The following is a 20,208-nucleotide window of genomic DNA, read 5'->3' as shown; positions in this document are numbered from 1 at the left end:
GTCACTTCACTTCTTTGATTCAGATTTTCCATCTCTAAAATGGGGGTGATAATAGAGGTGTAATGAATAGAAATAATGTGTGTGAATATAGTTTGTGGACTTCAAAACATCATAAAAATCTGAGAAAAAGGTTAGAAAGCTGTCTTTTTATGGCTACTTTTAAAGTACGGCCAGCCATAAATATATTAGGGATTAAAAAGCAGCGGTATTTTAGCTGAGGATCTTCAGCTCGTTAAAGTAGATAGATGTTCTACAGGGCACCTGGGTGTCTCAGTCAGTTGGGCATCCAACTTTGGCTTAGGTCATGACCTCACTGTCCATGGGTTTGAGCCCCATGTCAGGCTCTGTGCTGATAGCTCAGAGCCTGGAGCTTACTTCAGAGTCTGTGTCTCCTTCTCTCTCTGCCCCTTCCCTGCTCATGCTCTGTCTCTCTCTGTCTCAAAAATAAATAAACATTAAAAAAAACATTTTTTTAATGTAGATGTTCTAGTATAAGAATATACTATATATATATATATATATACACACACATATATACTACATACTATATACTTTATAATATAATATACATATTATCCTATGTAAAAATATAAAAATTTCATACACAAAAATGTATTTATCTCTCTTTTAGGATCTTTAAAAGTAGACTGTCTTCTGGTGCTGCCATTTCCCCTCTCCTTTAGGTTTCCCCAAACTCAGTTAAAAGAGAATCACACTCGTTCTGGGAGATCTGTGAGGAAAAGCTGTGATGAACTAGGGGTCCTTAAAAAGTCTTTCCCATGAGGAACCTTGAAAAGTTATATGATCCAAGATAATACCTTCCGTTCTGAATGTCTCAAACATTTTGCTGATTTTGGGGGCTCGTATCCCCACTTGGTTAATGAAGTTTCCATTTTGAAAAGACAAAGTACACTTACTTCCTTCAGCTTTCCTCTAATATCCAAATGCCACATTGTCCTGAATCTAAGATATCATTGCAAAACCCTCGGTGTTCTTTTGTGCCACTAAGAAAGAAATAAATGCCACCAACTAAACTCTGACTCTCCCTAGATGATATGATTCATTCCAGTATCAAAGATGCCAAAGCATGAAAAATTTATCTTAGAATCAAATGCCTTTTAAAGAGTATGTGCAAAAATAAAAACAAGACATGGCTGTATTCTGGGATACTGGTTATAGAACTTAATGTTCATATTTAATAGTGACCAAATTGATAATAATAATTAGCATTCATCTGCGCCATGCTTTTGCAAACAAACAGAAGCTCACATGTCTCGTGATCCTTACAACTACCTTGAAGGATAAGAAGAAGTATTATAATCTTAGCTTGTCAAAAAAAGAAATTGAAGTCCAGAGAGGTTAGTAGTTAGTATAGGTTGATACTATACCCAAGATGGGGTCTACTGTCACAGTCCAGGGATTTACCACCCTCCCCTCCCCCCGCACCCCCCCCCCACCCTGCCCCCCACCGCTGCTCTCCATATTCAGATCTTGGCTGTCTTTTGAATAACAATTGTTATTTTATGGTAATCTAAAGAATACATATTTCAGATAAGAAAAAAAAAAAAAAACCCTCCATATAGTTTTAAGTTCTGTCCAGAGGAAAAAAAGTTAATAAAACAAATGAAAGACTACAAGCCTTTAAGTATAATTTATGAGAAATACTATTTCAGACAAGAGAAGGCTTACTTTTAAAAGGCTCTTCCAAAGGACCTGTGGTTTCAGTCCCCCACTTTTGCTGGGCTGCAGTCAGTACAGTGTAACTACATGTAGATAGAGTCAGACATTTTGTGCCAGTGATGGTCTGAGAGATGGTGGCTGGAAGATGAAGCCATGTGTGGGTGACTCCTGGAGAGCGGATTATCTCAAGATGGAAGGTTGGATGGTGAGGTTTGGAGGAATGAAAATGTGTGAGATTTTGGGAAATCTGAGAGCCACAAAAGGAATGCAGACCCTTAGAAAGCTGGGACAGCAGGAATGGAACATATGTCCTGAAATATACCAGGGTAGGCCAGTGCAATTCTGTGAGCAGGTCGGGATGGCAGACATTTGGGAGGAAAACCCAAGAATCTAAGGCTGAGGTGGGACTGAAATTAAAGTTCTATTTCGTCAGGAACCAAGGAAGCTAGGAGAAATAAGTTAGGCATTTTATTGGTGGGATAGAAATAAGGACAATATGGCAAGTTGGAGCAGTGGTTAAAATGGTGGACATCGATAATCGGTTGGTATTCGCAAGGCTACCCTTGCATCTGTCGATCCCTTCAGCAATTGAGTATCTCTATTAGAGGAACCAGGTAAATGAGGGCGCTGGGCTATGGCTGAGGGGGTCAACCTACTTGGTCTTACCTGAGCTCATGAAGAAGGATAAATATGGGGAGGAAAAACTGTATTTATGAAAGGAGAGCTAGGGATTTGATATATATGGAGTAATCTGACATTTGTGGAATAATCGCAGAGGGCTGGAAGAGATACCTTACTTAAATGCTTCCAGCAGTCCTGTGAAACAGGCATTGCTATGTCCATTTTACTGCCACAAAACTTAGATTCCAAAAGCGGAAATGACTCGCTCAAGGTCATAATAATGAGTAGGAGTCTGGATTTGTCTGACATCACAGCTTTAATATCACCCTGCCTCTGATGAATGTATGCTGATTGAGTCACTGAACAAATAAACGAAAAAAAAAAAATGGAGCTTATGCTCCCACTCAACTGTATTTTTAAAATAAACATAAAATGTAACCATTGAAATAAGCATAAATATCATCTTGTCATTAACTTGCTAGCACCAATGAGGAGGGCTTAAAGTAATAGACACCTACGTAGGAAGTAAAACAGCATTTGCTGTCTCGCTGTTTCATGGTGCCCTTACCAACTGCTGTTATCAGCGCTTAAACACAAATGGACAGCTTTGTGGGGAGTAGAAAACTTGAAGGACAACGACACCTTTCAAGGATGGCTTTGGGGGCCTGGATGCACCCCAGTGATAAGGAGGCTTCACCCTGGATTTCAAGTGCCTGCCTACAACTTGTTACAGAAATGGCGTGAATGTATCGGCCTTCTAAGCACTTTTAGTGAGCTCTCAGATTCCCTACTCACTCGGGTCCTTTGCATCTTCTTTACAGCTGGGAGAACTGCTTTTCTGCTCCACACAGCTTTCAACTTGACAAATGCGACTTGGCATAAATGTCCCTGTAGCCTTTTAAGCTTGCTCTTCTCATAGCAAAAAGCAGAAAAAAAGAGCAAGAATAGGAAAATTACAATTATGCGATGTGCAGATCCCAAGGCCTGACTGGTGTTTTCCAATCAGATTTCTCTGGCAACCGCCCTTTCTAACTCCCCATGAAACCCAAAGCGGGTGTAAACCTTCATTTGCTTCAGATTGCTTAAAAATTACCTTTTAAGGACAAGAGTAAATACCTACCTCTTTTTAAATAAGGCTTATTAGACCCTTTGCTACATCACCCTCCAAATAAAAATTATTAAACACCCTCAAATAGAACTTTGTAAACAGTACTAGGCCATGGTGATTCGCTCACTGTGCCCCTATGGAATTATCCTCACCCACCAACGTTTATAGGAATCTACAGGGTACTTAGCACAATAGTAGGTGCCGGGTAAATACACCAAAAGCATTTTATAGAACACAGTCTCTGGTCTCAACGGGATTTACAAATTTTAAGTGGATTGGGCAAATCTGGGGGATAAGTGAAGGAAAGGGAAAAATAGCTTTAGCGCAAGTCAAGCTGAGTAGAGTATTTCAGTACGTTTGAATTATCTACTGGGTTTGGGCTTTGTTCTTAAAAATCTTCTTCCCCGGTGGTAAAACTGTTCCTTAGGAGTTGAACGTACATGTGTATGAAGTGCATGGATGCCACTGAGAAAAGGCATCGTGGGAGAAATGTGAGGGGCGAGGTCCGTGACCCCTCAAAGGAGAGGAGGGATCCTGGCGACCGGTGGAAAATGTTACTGAGGTGATAGCTGACATCAGAGGGGCTGCTGTCTACGATTCCACATCAAGAAGTAGTAGCTAAGATACCACATTCTGATGTAATTTCGGGCCAGGGGAGGAAAGTTAATTTTCTTCATCGTCCCCCCTGTATTTTGATGGTGGTGGACATCTGTGGGGTTTGCTGCCCTGGTTCTACTTCTGGTTCTTGTAGTTACAACCCCATGATTCTGCTCTGGAGAACCCTTCCTCCCCAGAAGGAACAGTACTTGAGGATTGGCTAAGCCAATTAGCATATCACATTCCCTGCTTGGCTTGAGGCTGAGAGCGTGATCTAAGCCTATTCGGTGAGCAAGCGCTCGACCATTGTTTGGAATGCTGGGTCAAAGATATTTCCTCTCTCGTGCAGTACATCCACAGTGAAGTAGCTAGCCTTAGGGCCTGCTAATGGCCATTGTATAACCCCAACACGCAAATATTACCTCATACAATACAAAACCCTCTGTTGTTATTAATCCCATTGCAAAGATGAGAAAATTGAGACTCGGTGCTATTAAATAACTTACACTAAATTTTACAGCTGGTAAGTCACACTAGAATTGGAGGGCAGGTTTGTTTCAAATTTCTATGTTCTTTTCATCATATCATTTTGCTGTCCATAAGTTTCAAAACAGCAATTTTCCGTTAAACATAAAACTCAAGCATTAAGCTACTGGGGGCTATAACGCTGTAACATTTTGAAAACCGTAACAAGTAGAGAGGGGTAGATGCTTGAAAGAACCAAAAGACTTGAAAAACTCATGTCCACAGAACACCTGTCATCCAGCAGTTATAGTTGGCTACTAGTTTTCATGAAATAAAAGCAAGAAAACAAGCATCCTAAAAGAGAGCAAGATTAAAAACAACATAGGTTTACGTCTCTAGTAAGTATCTCACATTTATTTCCGTTGACTTATAGGAGATGAGGTAGTTTGGAGCCCTTTCTTATTTGTTTGTTTGTTTATTTATTTATTTATTTATTTATTTATTTATTTATTTTTTAACGTTTATTTATTTTTGAGACAGAGAGAGACAGAGCATGAACAGGGGAGGGTCAGAGAGAGAGGGAGACACAGAATCGGAAATAGGCTCCAGGCTCTGAGCTGTCAGCACAGACCCTGACGCGGGGCTCGAACTCACGGACCGTGAGATCATGACCTGAGCCGAAGTCAGACGCTTAACTGACTGAGCCACCCAGGCGCCCCTGGAGCCCTTTCTTATTTTTTAATGCAACTGCTCATTTCTCACATGTCTTTCAGGCATATTGGAGGCATATCTGGTGGTTTGCAATGGCTAGATGAGCCATCATATTTTCCCATTAGTGGTGTAGTCAGGCGTGACGACATCTGCCCACTACATCCCCTATGGTTGTAGCTATAATTCCAAAACTTGAATTCCCTGAGGCAAATTAGAGTTCTGTGCCTGGTGCTCAAAAGCAGAGATGTGGGTAGAAGGTTGGTGATCTTCCTCTTGAGGTAGATAGAAGCCCAAATGTAGTTCATCAGAACTGAACTTCAGTGTTGGGTAAAATCTTCTATGTGTCTCAGCAGTTCTGAGCCCCCACTGCTTGTCAATGTTTATGACTATGGATCTTTTTTCCTTAGAACTTCAAGTCTGATAATCTTGGAACAGCTAGTTTGCAGTCCACAAAATATCAAGTCAATCATCTCCAGTATTAATACTTAATTCAAAATTACAAATTTTTGCAGTAGATTTCAGCAAATATTTTCCTTTAGTTTACCATTAAGTCTGGGATACTAAGTTTTCTCAAATGAGCTCATAGATTATTACCCTCGTGAACCGTTAACTTAGCTGTTTGGTGTAGAGCAGAAAAAAAAAAACAATAGATTTGAGAAGAGAAAAAGTTCAGAATACCCTTCTTTTAAAAAATCACTATCATCTGATTACTAGTGCACCTTGGTGCTGTTTGGTCTTTGTATTCCAAGTTATATTCATGACACCTAAAAGTATATTGTATTCAGGGGCACCTGGGTGGTTCAGTGGGTTAAGCGTCTGACTCTTGATCTCGGCTCAGTTCATGATCTCACTGTTCATGGGTTCAAGCCCTGCCTCTGGCTCTGCACTGATAGCATGGAGCCTGCTTGGGATTCTCCTCTTCCTGTCTCTCTGCCCTTCCCCTGTTCATTCTCTCTCTCTCTCTCTCTCTCTCTCTCTCTCAAAATAAATAAATAAATAAACTTAAAAAAAAAGTATACTGTATTCAAATGGATCAAAATAGACTCTTTCCTTCATGAACACCATTCATTCTAATTCAATTAAATATCCTCTTTCAAATTATGTGAATGTAGTTGTTGACATCTAGAAAGACTGGAATAATATTTGGGGTGTCTTTAGGCACATGTGTAATACAACATTCCATTTAATAATCTCATATGGGGAAATTGCCTTTTGGAGATTTGTACTTTTAAGGCTATACTTCAACCCACTTCCTCTAGGCAACATGATACAGAACTAACAGAACTTGTCATACGAGCATGCACATAGATGAGTATCACACATTCAGTAGCTATCTGAACCAGTATTTCTAAACTAGCTCAGGCTCCATCGAAAGGAAATGTCCCAACGGGAGTATTCATTGTAGAGTTTGAGGTGAGGTTTCTTAGACCAAACTTTATTTTGGTATTACCTTCTTCGACTTGGTGGTTAAGCTGGAGTTAAAGGTGTCATTTCTCTTGTGACTTTTTCAAATACTTTAAAGCCATTGTTCATTTATCCAGTGCACATTTATTGAGCCTATTACTGTAACATAGGCACTGCTTTAGGTACTGGGGGTACAGCAATGTAGAATGGGGAGGGAGGAAGACAGGCATGAATACAGTGAATAAAATGTACGTTAGATAGTGAGCTTTGGCATAGAGGAGAGGAAAGGCAAGCAGGAGAGGGGAGCAGAGTGTGCATGTGGAGGAGGGATAGTCGTGCCATTTGCCATGCTGCAGAGCATGGCCCCTGGAGGCCTCCCTGAGAAGGTGACCTTGAGTAAGGGTTGAATGGGGAGGAAGTCAGCTTGCAGATCTGTAGGGTGAGTGCTCGGAGCAGAAAGAAGAGCGAGAAGGTCCCGCTGGGGAGGTCTGCCTGCCATGCTGCCTTGAGGAGGCTGGTGGGGAAGTAGAGTGAGAGAAGATAGCAAGTGAGAACAAGAGGGGTGATGGGTGGGCGTGGGGTCCAGATCACTGGGCTTCACAGGCCATTGTAAGCACTGTGGCATTTACTCCTTGAGATGGGAAGAGATTGGAGGTTCTGACGAGAGATACCAGAAGTCCTGGTTTAAAAGGATCACTTGGTGGGGCACCCGGCTGACTCAGTTGGTACAGCATGGGACTCTTGATCTCTGGATCATGAGTTCAAGCTCCACACTGGGCGTGGAGCCTACTTAAAATAGATAAATAAATAAAGGGATCATTTGACTTGCTGAGTTGAGGTTGCTAGAGGGGATAAGGTAGACTCCAGGGAAGAATCTGGAGGCTCATGCACTAAACCAGACGAGAGTTGAAGGTGAGAAATAGTGGTAGCCGAGGAGGTGAGGAGAAGATAGAACCCAGAGGCTTCTCAATGATGATTTGGACGTGGAAATGGAGACAAACAGGAGAGTCAAAAACAATGCCAGGATTTTTGGCCTAACCAGCTGGAAAAATCGAATTCCCATTAGCTGTGATGAGAAAAACCCAAGGGAGGTGCGCACTTGGGTGACAAAGATTAGGAGCTTACTGTGGGACATATTCTGTGTGAGATGCCCATGAGACCTCCAAGTAGAGAGGTTGAATAGGGCCCTGGATATGCAAGTCTGGGAGTTCAGGCCATCTGGGCCGCAAAAACAAATGTGGGCACTCACGTGGTATTTAAAGCTCAGATAATGACTGAGTGACCTAAGAAATTAGTGTTGTTAGTAGAGAAAAGTGGTCCAAGAACTGTGCCCACCTGGCATGGACCCAACCACAGGAGATGGGGAGCTAAGGAGGAATAGGCAAGGGAGTATGACAAAGATCAGCGAGGTATGTTGTCCTGGAAGCCAAGTGAGGAATTTTTCAAGGAGGAAGAAGTAATGAGCTGTCACGGTGAGTTTTGCCTGGCCTAAATCTCATAGGAACACTAAATCAGCAACATTCATTGTACCCCTTAGTCATCGGCTGCTTTAGACGAAGGGTTCTGCTGTTCATTAATTACCTTTGTCTTCCCCGCAAGATGCAAGCTTCTTGAGAGCAAAGCTTATGTTTTCTTCTCTCTCTCTCTCTCTCTCTCTCTCTCTCTCTCTTTCGGTAGGTTTTAAATGGTTTTTGACTACCTTTCATGGTAAGAAATACATCTGCCTTTAGAAACCAGTATATGCACACATACAACTAAAAGAAAGACTTAACCTCTCTGCGTGCCTTGTACTCTATCTTCTTTCCTATTCTCTTCTATTGTATTCTATTTAATTAAAAATAATGCTGTTTGTGACCCACTGAATTGATTTCACTAGCCACTAATTGGTTGCTTTCATTGGCGTGAAAAGCACTGTTTTTAGAACGTCCGGCACAGAACAACTGCCACGTTCATTATTAATCATAGGGCAATGTGATTCATCTTTGTTTCTCCCAAAGTGCCTCCTATGAAGTAAATGTTTAATATGCGTTTGTTGAATGGACAGCTTTGAGACCCTAAAGTAATACGTCTAGAGTTGAGCTCTCTGACTGTTAGTTATCTTTACTTTCACTGACTGAAAATTTGTAGAAGAATCTTTCTTAAAAGCTCTCTAACTTCAGAATGAGGATGATGGGAGCGTTCTTTTTTTGACTGGGTCCCTGTGTAGCCGAGAGTCAGAGAGTGGGTCAGGGGTGCCTAAGTAGATGGAAAGAGTCCATCAGATAGGTCAGGACCACCTCTGCAAAGCCAGATCAAGGCAGCCTGATGGTTGAAATGCTTTGCATGCTGTTGATGTATCTGCCTCCGAGGGCCAGGAGCGGTGGGGTTCAAAACATTTTTAAAAGCTAAAATAAATAAATACATTTAACAAAGGCTTCCATTCACCTTAGAACAATCCTGTCTTTTTAATCTAATTTATAAGATATTTGATGTCAGTATGACACATCTCTCATTTAGGTAATGTTTAAAGCCTTCCACATACAAAAGTGGCACAGAAAAAAAATGGAATATTTTCTTACCAGGTAATTCTTACCCAGGTAGTTATTCTCTTACAGGGGAGGAACATGGTGCAATGAATATAGTATAGAGTTTGGAATCAGGTAAACCTGGATTCAAATTTGACTGCTACTTCCCAGACATGTGATTTCAGTCCGATGAACATAACATCTTTTAACAGCCTATTTAATTCATTACAGAGATGAATTGTAATAGAATATGTAATAGTTTCAAGGCCTTTTCAGCGTAGGGGTGGGAAGGGGCTTCGGATGGGGAAGAGAGTGCACTTGGGAAAATCTCCGGGGTCGGCTCAGAGGCTGGCATGTAAGGGACGGTGGGTCAACCACAAGGTTCTCAGAGCAGAACAGAAAAAAACAGAGGTTTGTTTTGAGGAATTCGCTCACGTGGTTGTAGGGGGGCAACAGGTGTGAAATCCTTAGGGCAGGTTGGGGGGCTGCAAAGTCAGGCAGGAGCTGAGCCTTGAGGCAGAATTTCTTGTGCTCAGGGAAGCCTCAGCTTTGTTCTTAGGCCTTTGAACTAACTGATTGGAGGAAGCCCACCCACATCATCAGGGGTAATCTTTCCTTTTTTTCAACGTTTTTTTTTTTTTTTTTTTTTTTTTATTTTTGGGACAGAGAGAGACAGAGCATGAACGGGGGAGGGGCAGAGAGAGAGGGAGACACAGAATCGGAAACAGGCTCCAGGCTCTGAGCCATCAGCCCAGAGCCCGACGCGGGGCTCGAACTCACGGACTGCGAGATCGTGACCTGGCTGAAGTCGGACGCTTAACCGACTGCGCCACCCAGGCGCCCCAGGGGTAATCTTTCCTTAGAGCCAACTGATGGTACATGTTAGTCGTATCTACAAAATTCCTTCATAGTGACATCTAGGTTAGTGTTTGATGAAATAGTTGAGCACTCTGGCCTGGCCAGGTGGCCACACAGAACTAACCGTCACAGTTGGGGCCTCAAGTGGCAGCCTCTGGGGTGGTGGGCGCAGGACCCCAGAGGCAAAAAGGGTCACCGCAGTGCTCATTGTTATATGGATTCTCTTCGGTTATGAGCCGTGTGTGCTCCGTGCATTCTTCTAAGGAGTCGGTTTGGGTCAGAGACCTAAGTGTAAACACCAGCTCCCTGATGAGCTGTTCAGAAGGTCCACAAAGGCCATCCAAGGAGAGTGAAACTCCGCTCTGCCAGCTTCGCATCCAGTGCCCAGCAGAGCACTGGACACATGAATTTAATTGACAGGCTTTTAAGAGCAGGGAAGCCGTTTACAAAATGTTTGATTCTTGCCGGCAAGCGAACAGGAAAATCTAGTCACCTGAAACGTCACTCCGCATGAAATAAATCACAGCTTCAGATCTTTTATTTAAACCCTCTACATTCTAAAAGGCCAGGAATTCCGCCATGACCTGTCTTAGTCAAACAGTTATATAGCTAACCTAAAAAAAAAAAAATTTACTGTAACAACCTGCACATACTACTAATGTAGAACCATCACAATATTTTAGGACCATTTATTGACAAAGCTGTCTCACCCACCAATCTGCAAGCAACTTGAGAGGAGGGATGATATTCATCTGGCAGAAACTATGTCTTATTCCAGTCTCCATACCCAGTTCCAAGCGGATATAGGAGATAAGATATAAGAAATAATCCAAATAAGATACAGGAAAACAAGATAAAATATAAGTGCTCTGAAATCTTTTGCTATATTACCTGAGTTATACCTGATTTATTCATTGGTTAAGAGGTAAGTGTGGGGGTCTTTAGTCTTGGATTTTATTCCACCAATGGTGGGGAAGAAACATGACATCCAACGTGGGCAAGTAAGAGGGACCTCAACGTAACATGTCAGGAGGGGTCCTGTCCATGAAGAAGCTGATGGGGGTGGGTATAGTATCTGTAGTAGATTTGGCAGGGGGTGGGCATATGACCAGCCTCCAGAGGAGAGGCCTTGGTGGCCTCCAGGGAGCTGAAGTTGGATTTTTTCTGTGAAGGTCTCCAGGGAACCACAACCACATTCCACAGCAGGGTCAGTGGAATGCCACTAGGCCCACACAGCCCCATCACCAGATCGTGGCAGGACCAGAGAAGCAGAATCTAAAATTGCCATCTTACCCAGTATATTCGAAAACACACTCCATGGATCACTCATCCACAGATGTGCCTCATGGAAGAAGGTTTCAAGATAGAAGGGTTTCAGGACATGCTCTATCCTATATCGTTCTCTTAGAGAGTTGTTGTCCATATCAGCATCGTAAAGATTACAGGATGTCTGCCAATAAGGAAACATGAGCGTAACACTCAGTTTTTCCAATTCTATTCCTTTTCTTTAGATGGGCACCTATTCAAATCATGTTTTGATAAATATCATCATTAACACACAAAGAAACTGACACCTAGAATGTAAACTACGGTTTATATGGCTACTAAGTGGCAGAATTGAGCTAGAATTCAGCTCTCTTCTCTCTCAGACCTGTGTTTCAGCTCCATTATATTGCAACTATTTATCCATCCGTTGGACTCAACAAAATGAAAGATGGTTAATCTGCATGAGGGTTTTTCACGATTGGTAACACTATTTTGATCTCCCTATCTGGATATGCAGAGGACAAATGGAGGGTGGCCTTTATGTGTAGAAGGGAAGAACCATAACAAAACCGTCTCTGGGAGCTCCCTCTTTGTGTCAAGCCTATGTCATTACTTGTTTGACTCCAGGAATCTGTGCAAATGAAAGACCGTAATAGAGCAATGAAGGTGGCATCGATCTCTAAAGATAGGTATGTGTCACATGGCTTGCATTTCATATCATAAACCCAGATCATGCCAACCTTTCTCAGAAAAAACTGTAATGAGGTAAGAATGTCTTAGTCAAGAGAGTAAATGATCATCTTTGGATGTAAAAGAATCTTTGCGAAATGGCACGCACACCCCTTTATTCCCTCTATTGCCAAATATTGACGGGAACTCCGTCTTCAGTATTTCCTCTCTCACACGCACATGAACACATACGCATATTTCAAATTCAAGGGTGCCGTTTTTCCTGTAACAGGAGTTGTGAATTACCTATAGACATTAACACCACAGATAAATTTACTTTGAGAAAGGTTGTTTGGGGTCTTTTTTTTTTTTTTTTTTCTTCCTCTACCTTTCCGGTTATAAGTCAAACTGACCTGATTCAGTTTCTTCAACTATTCATGCTTCCCCTAGTAACAATGCATATGGATTGCTCAATTCATACACAATTCATACACTCCTCTCTACAGCTGGATGAGTGGGCACTTAGCCTCCCACTCAAGTTTTCAATTGTTTGTGCAGAGTAAAAATTTTGAATTAATAGAAGAGCATTAAATTAAGCTCCATTTATGATATCCCATTTGACAAAAAGGAATTATTTTTGTTTTCCCTGAGACAGATTTGGATAACAGCCAGAAAATGAAACAAAACAAAACAAAACAAACCGTTTTGTGTCAGAAGTCCACAGAGAACTTTTTTTCCTAGGAGGACATAGTTCTTAGAAAAAAAAAATTTAAGTGGCTTCCTAGTTTCTACCCAAACTGGTCAAATGTCTTTGATGTCACTGGAAGTCTGAAACATAGAGAATACTTTGTGCGGGTGGGTAGGATATCGTGGAGTAGGAGGCAGGAAATGGGGGACCCTCCCCTCCAACCACTGAGGTAGAGGGGGTGAGGCTACTTTCTCCCTGGTGCACCCACTATCTGGCAATTGGCGTTCCTTCTCTTCTTGTCTGAGGCACTCCTAGATGTAAATTTTGACCTGATTTCAATTGTAATAAATATATGGGGCATAAAGACAATAGAAACTCAGGGATAGGTTTTTGAATGAGAATCATAGAAATAGAAATTGATTTTTTTTGCCCAATTTTGTAGAAAGCACAATTTTCTACGAATGGAGAAATATATTTATTTGTTTTGTTTGATTTACAAAGACATCTTTCCTTTGTTCTTATGCTACACAGAAACCAAAAGGAGACATAAAAATTGTGTCTGGAAGGTATTTGGTTATCGTGAAATATTTAAATCAGAAGTTTCTAGCACATATGATCAATAAAAGTGAAGAGAAACTGGCTCATTTGACCTAATTCCCCTTCAGAGCGTTATCATAGGCTGGTTCAGAAGGATTCACTTCAGATAAATTTTAACATCTTTATTAAGTTACTTGAGGAGGTAGATTTACAAAGGTAGAGTCCCTAAGTATAAAAATTCTATTCCTGCATTAATTTAATTAACAATGAAAAAGTCACAATCCATTCCTGGAGAAGTTGATAATATGAAGAAAGAATTGACTGAAAGACTGAATGAATAAAAATAACATCTGCAATTTACTCAACTGATAAATTAGCATCAAGATTTATTTACTGGGTGACTTATTACAGCACTGTTTGTAAAAGCCACAAATGTGATAGTGACTAATGGTGCTCAATATGTATTGTTAATATTCTAGTTCCTCAAATGTTAAAATATAGTAGAATGTTTTTTTCATGAAGCAGGGATTTTGTCTTATTCAATTTTGTATGCTTAGTGTCTGAAAGTGTGCCTGACACATGGTAGATGAGCATTAAACATTTGCTAAAGGAATGAATACTCCCATATAATGAAGAATTTTACAGTTATTAAGAAGAATGAGGTACCTAAAGGGTATAAAAGTACATATTTGAAGGGGTACATGCACTCCAATGTTTCTAGCAGCATTATTATTATTTTTTTTTTTTAATTTTTTTTTCAACGTTATTTATTTTTGGGACAGAGAGAGAGCATGAATGGGGGAGGGGCAGAGAGAGAGGGAGACACAGAATCGGAAACAGGCTCCAGGCTCTGAGCCATCAGCCCAGAGCCTAACGCGGGGCTCGAACTCACGGACCGCGAGATCGTGACCTGGCTGAAGTCGGACGCTTAACCAACTGCGCCAACCAGGTGCCCCTCTAGCAGCATTATTAACAACAGCCAAACTATGGAGAGAACCCAAATGGCCATTGACTAATGAATGGATAAAGAAGATGTGATATATATAGATATATCTATCTATCTATACGTATAGATATATCTATCTATACGTATAGATAGATATACATGTATCTATCTATACATATAGATAGATATGTATACATGTATATATATGTATGTATACACATATAGATAGATATATACATAGATATAGATATCTATATCTATACATACATATATATGTATATGCAATGGAGTATTACTTGGCAATCAAAAAGAATGAAATCTTGCCATTTGCAACGACATGGCTGGAGCTAGAGTGTATTATGCTAAGTGAAATAAGTCAGCCAGAGAAAGACAAATACCATATGATTTCACTCGTATGTAGAACTTAAGAAACAAAATAGATGAATATATGGGCAGAGGAGGAAAAAGAGAGAGAGGGGGAAACAAATCATGAGAGACACTTAAAGATAAGGATGGAGTACCTGGGTGGCTCAGTTGGTTAAGTGCTTGACTCTCGATTTTAGCTCAGGTCGTGATTTCACATTTCGAGAGTTCGAGCCCCAGGTCAGGCTCTGTGCTGACAGCCCGAACCCTGCTTGGGATTCTGTGTCTCCTTCTCTCTGTGCCCCTCCCCCACTCATGCATGTGCTCTAGTTCTCTCTCTCTCTCAAAAATAAATAAATAAACATAAAGAAAAAGAATAAACTGAGAGTTAATGGAGGGAGGTGGGTGGGGGATGGGCTAAATAAGTGATGGGCGTTAGGAGGGCACTTGTTGGGATGAGCACTGGGTGTTGTATGTAAGTGATGGATCACTGGGTTCTACTCCCAAAACCAATATTGCACTGTAGGTTAACTAACTGGAATTTAAATAAAAGTCTGAAAAGAAAGAAAAAGAGAACGAGTTGATCTCTATATACTGCCACGAAAACAAGACCAACATAATTATAAAGTTAAAAGAGTCAAGCGCCGAATATTAACTTACAGTATCATACGGCTTGTTAAAAAGAAAGAAAATAAATGCGCATATATGTTGTGTATATATACATATACACGTATATTTTTGTGTTTGGATACATGCGTAAAATGTCAGAAGGAAAATGTTAAAATGATAATAGTCATGGTTGTCTTTAGGAAGTAGGCATGGGGAGACTGGGAAACAGGGGGCTTTTCCTTCTAACTCTATATCATTTTGTACTGTTTGTATTTTTTTTTCAGAATTAACATATATAATGTTTATTAAGAAATTTGTGGAAAAACCCCAAATCCATTAAAAAATGAAATCTATGAAAACCCCCCAAATTTACAGCTAGTGTAGGTCTCTCTTGTAGAATTTCTATTGTAGTTACATTGTCTCAATCTACAAATACTGCTCTGACACTTGCAAAGAAAACCCAAGGAATAGGTTTTCACTGGAAATTGATACAAGTTGGGTGGGAGAATCAGAAGTTGGAATCGTTAGAGAGCCATTACTAAAGAATATATTTTGCTTTCCTGTTTTCCAGCTTGGGCTGGGATTTTATATTCAAAGTTAAGAACACTTACACGTAACTGTATGCAAAAACCCATATGTTCTGTGTCAGTCTGCACCACTTATTTTCAATGAGGTAGAATAGCTTATTTAAACGTAGAATTTTCCCATTGGGTTTACACGATTCAGCTGGTTCCCCGGCAGTGCTCTGCTTAAAAATAGATGGGATGACATTTGTGGGTGCTTTTTAAAAAATACCCTTTGGAGAAAGAAGCAGAACTCTAATGCCACATTTACCATTTATGTTATATAAGAAAGGCAAGTTTTATGTCAGCAGGACTTCACACAAATTATTCTCCTTTCTAACCTACAAACTCTAGCACTTTTGGAACCAATTGCCATCGCCGGATGTATAAGGGCATCTCACTTGAGTTTTACTTTTTGGTGACTGTAGTGAATTTAACAGAAACCTAAACCTGGACAGAAGGAGTTTCTTGTAATTGCATATGGAGAATTTTCTCTTCGTTCACCCTTCTAATTATGTACTTTCCCCCACCTTTCCTTCATAAGCTATTTATTGGGTGTATGCTACGTGGCAGGCATGAGCATATTTTACCTGACTTTATAGACCTATTTAATAATGTTTATACCAACCTGCCAAAAATAAGAAGTGGTTAATATCAGCCTTAAACCTGCTGTCATATGATTCCACAGAATCTAGAATAAGAATTAAAATAGGTTGAGCTGAAAACATACTGTCATCCAAAATTTCAAACTGAGTAGATATACGGGAGAACTACAGTCAATTAAAGTACGAAATATTAAAATCAGTGTTCCAATCTTGGTAGCATTGCTGATGGCAAAGGATTACGACACCAGGAGGAAATGAAACCAAATGCATCACTTTCCCTCCCAGAAAAATATACCTATCGTAGAATCCTACTGATTTTCTTTATTAAAAAAAATACACTTTAGGAGGAAATTGCATTTATTGGGTGATATGAAAGAGGAAATCAGGTCTGTGCGAGAGCACATCACTATGCAACATTTTTATCCTCAGTTTTTATAGATGTTTTCTCTGAGTACTCGTAAAAGGTAGTGGGATTAGATTCTCTTTCTTCCCTTCTCAAGCACCCTCCTGACTCTGAATGCTGTCACACAAATGGCAGGTGAGTGGTGCCGGCCCACCGAGGAGGCATTGCACTTTTTCGCCCCTCCTGTTATGTGACTTGAATACCTGGCTTGCTCCATTTCGGGCTTGCCACCTGCTCCTGCTCTGAGCTGGCGCACTGACCAGAAGTCATCGCAGAGGGTGGTCAGATTAAGAAGGAGAGAGTCCTCAACCACACATTCTTCCGTCTCCCCTTGGAATGTACCTCTCAAAGGTAGCCTGCATGGCTCTCCTACTGGACACATTGTTTCATCACGATTGTATTTTCCTTTTCTTAGATTCCCTGAATGCTTTTAATGGTTTCCCCCCCACCCCACCCCCACCCCCAAGAGCAGGGATTTTGTGTTTTCTTTTGAATAGCACGCTAGAGTTCTGAGCACCCCGTGGCATTCTGTAAAAGTGATAAATACTAATGACGAACAATGAAGCAGGCTCTGGAAGGCCTGGGGTGGGCTCCCGGAGAACTCAGAATGCAGGGGAAAAATAAATCAATTTCTACCAGAAAGGCAAGGTTCAGCCTCTCATTAGATCCAACTGCTACATGTGAAAGAGTGTGTTAATAAAATGGCACAGGGGTTTTGTGAGGGGGTGCCAAACATGTGGATGAGGCTTGCAAGATATGTTTTCCATCTTCTCTCCAATTTTGGGTGTTATGATGTAACAGGGTTTTGGAATCCAAGCATATGTTATTTTCTTTCTTCCTTCCCTTTTATGTTTAAACCTCCAGTATAATGAATTAGCTCTCCCTCTTCAATAACTTAGAGTGTTTATTTCTTTTCTATAAAAATGAAGCACTTAGACATATGGTGAAATTTAAGTATATTCCCACTTATGACTCTTCTCAACTCTATTTGTATGTGACTTTTGACTCTAACATGAATATATTAATTTTGGCAAGCAATGGGCAATATTTTTTTTTCCCTCCCCTGCAATGGACATTATTAATCTTATACTTTATAGAAATGTTTCTTTGGGTTTTTTTTTTTGTTTTCTTTTTAAGTTTATTTATTTATCTTGAGAGAGAGAGAAAATGAGAGAGAGAGAGAAAGAGAGGCACAGAGAAGGGGAGAGAGAGAGAATCCCAGGCAGGCTCCATGCCGTCAGCACAGAGTCTGATGTGGGGCTAAAACTCACAAAAAGATCATGACCCCAGTTGCAATCAAGAGTTGGACCCTTAACTGACTGAGCCACCCAGGCGCCCCCAAATGTTTCCTCTTTGTTAATAAAACTTTAACAGTTTTGTTAAACTTTTAAAAAGCATTAGATATCAAACTTTTATTTTTTTTAAAAAAAATTTTTTTTTTCAACGTTTTTTATTTATTTTTAGGACAGAGAGAGACAGAGCATGAACGGGGGAGGGGCAGAGAGGGAGACACAGAATCGGAAACAGGCTCCAGGCTCCGAGCCATCAGCCCAGAGCCCGACGTGGGGCTCGAACTCACGGACCGCGAGATCGTGACCTGGCTGAAGTCGGACGCTTAACCGACTGCGCCACCCAAGCGCCCCAATATCAAACTTTTAAAAACCATTAAATATCATTTATAATTTCATTTTAAGAGAGCAAAGTACCCTGGATTATCAAAGTTATGTGCAGTGAGGGATGCAGCAAGTACTAACAACTTTTTCCTCTTTCTACATTCCATGACAGTTTGGAAAAGAGACAAAAAAAAAAGTTTTTAACCGGCACATTACTAGTTGATGATATCTAATTTCTTAGCAATTGAAAAACAATGTAGATTGGGACAGAGCCATGGAATTAAAACTGAGGAGGTAAAGAGGCAAAAGGCAGAAATAATGGCCACCCATCTGCAGCAAGAAAGCTTCAGTGAATGGGTAAAACAACGGAGTTTTCCTGGTGCCCTAGCACAACAAAATCACTCTCCTTCCAGAAGCAGAGGGCTTGATTCTAGTGTAGGGAAAGCCAGCAAAAATACAACTAGTCGACTTTACATAAGGAAATCCTAAAATGCTAGTTGTTCTTTTTCTCAAGGCAACTTTTTTTTTTTTTTTTTTTTTTTTAGCAATTGATCAGTTTCGGTCCCGCTGATCAGGGTCTTTCGATTGTTACGAAATAGCCCATTGTGTGGTTTGTAAGCAAATACCACTAGAACTGCCCAGCAGTTGCAAAGTGGGCATGGTCGGGACACGTATTTGTGTTGCCTGTGATGTCTGACACTGTGCCTTCCACCCACGGGAAGTCCACATGGATGTATATGGGAAGTGTAGGATTTCACCTTCCCCCAGAGTTACCCTGTTTGGTAGCGAGCTGCAACTTTGTTGTTCAGAGTAAAGAGTAAACTCTTAGAGCCAGGTTAACTATGCAATTCTAAACTTACTAAATATTCAGATGGATGTAGGACGAAGATAAAGTAGTTTACGATTTGTCCCTGAGACTTGGGCATACTAATTGGGCCTTCTGAGTTGCATGCTTGTTGTAGGGAGATGCCGTGCATATTTAATCACTTGACAATTTATTAGTGATGTATTTAATTCTCATAAGATCATTTTATTCCACATGTGATCGTGACACGTTTCACTACTGCTCTCACTTTTATTTTTGTAATAAAAAGATAATAGTAGCATCTGTAAGTAATAGCATCCATGGCACATGACAAATTTATCTTTTTTAAGAAAACAATTGTGAATTTTAGACAATTTGCTCTCAAATGTGAAAGACACTACGTAAAAATCAACCTGTGGTTTAATAAAAAACCTTGCTTCAAAATAAATTAGTGTGCATTTAAAAAAAAATTTTTTTTTTAACATTTATTTATTTTTGAGACAGAGAGAGACAGAGCATGAACGGGGGAGGGGCAGAGAGAGGGGGACACAGAATCGGAAGCAGGCTCCAGGCTCTGAGCCATCAGCCCAGAGCCTGACGCGGGGCTCGAACTGACGGACCGCGAGATCGTGACCTGAGCTGAAGTCGGACGCTTAACCGACTGAGCCACCCAGGTGCCCCTAAATTTGTGTGCATTTAACATGGTACTTTATTTTCCTTTTATAGTCTGCCTTGATTTAAAAAAATGTCATAAAGGAGATGGCAGATCAGATCTGGAAGGTGAAGAAAATCTGTTCTTAAATTCTAGACCAGATATTGAATTGTCATTTGAACTATACAACAGATGATAATGCAATTAACACGTGTATCATGCACGAAGGAGTTCTGGTGCTATTTACTTTTATGATTTCTTACTTTGAAGAGAATTGGATGGAAGGCCTTATTTTCTTTAGACACTGGCTCTGGGATGCATAACCTTTTTTTTTTTTCTTTACCCCATGGTAAGTCTGCGCATAAGGTACAATTAGTGAATCAATTCATCCATCCATCTGTTCACATTTATTTTTTGTTCTTGAAGCCCCCTCACATCTTCTTTTCTCCTGTTTCTACCTTTCTTGAGATATAATTGATATATAACATCGTGTAAGTTTAAGGTATACAACGTATTGGTTTGATGTATGCTGCAAAATGAT

At 40.5% G+C, this 20,208-nt stretch overlaps 1 protein-coding gene across 18 annotated transcripts in view; it reads right to left on the bottom strand.

Annotated features, from left to right (window-relative positions):
• The window catches only part of DLGAP1 (DLG associated protein 1), a 904,837-nt gene that overhangs the window by 269,519 nt on the left and 615,110 nt on the right, over positions 1-20,208 (bottom strand). For 4 of the 18 annotated variants that reach the window (XM_086682544.1, XM_086682552.1, XM_086682555.1 and 1 more), the window contains exon 2: positions 3,097-3,210. The exons of the other annotated variants lie outside the window; for them this stretch is intronic. In XM_086682544.1, coding sequence (XP_086538670.1) covers positions 3,097-3,210 — 114 coding nt within the window. The remainder of the gene's footprint in view (positions 1-3,096; positions 3,211-20,208) is intronic. 18 annotated transcript variants of the gene reach the window in all.

The sequence above is a fragment of the Puma concolor genome, chromosome D3 (assembly GCF_028749965.1).
Source record: "Puma concolor isolate L17-30 chromosome D3, mPumCon1.1.hap2, whole genome shotgun sequence".
In the NCBI taxonomy this organism is placed as follows: Eukaryota; Metazoa; Chordata; class Mammalia; order Carnivora; family Felidae; genus Puma; species Puma concolor.
The sequence above is the reverse complement of the archived record's forward strand: the minus strand, read 5'-3'. Positions and strand labels throughout refer to the sequence as shown.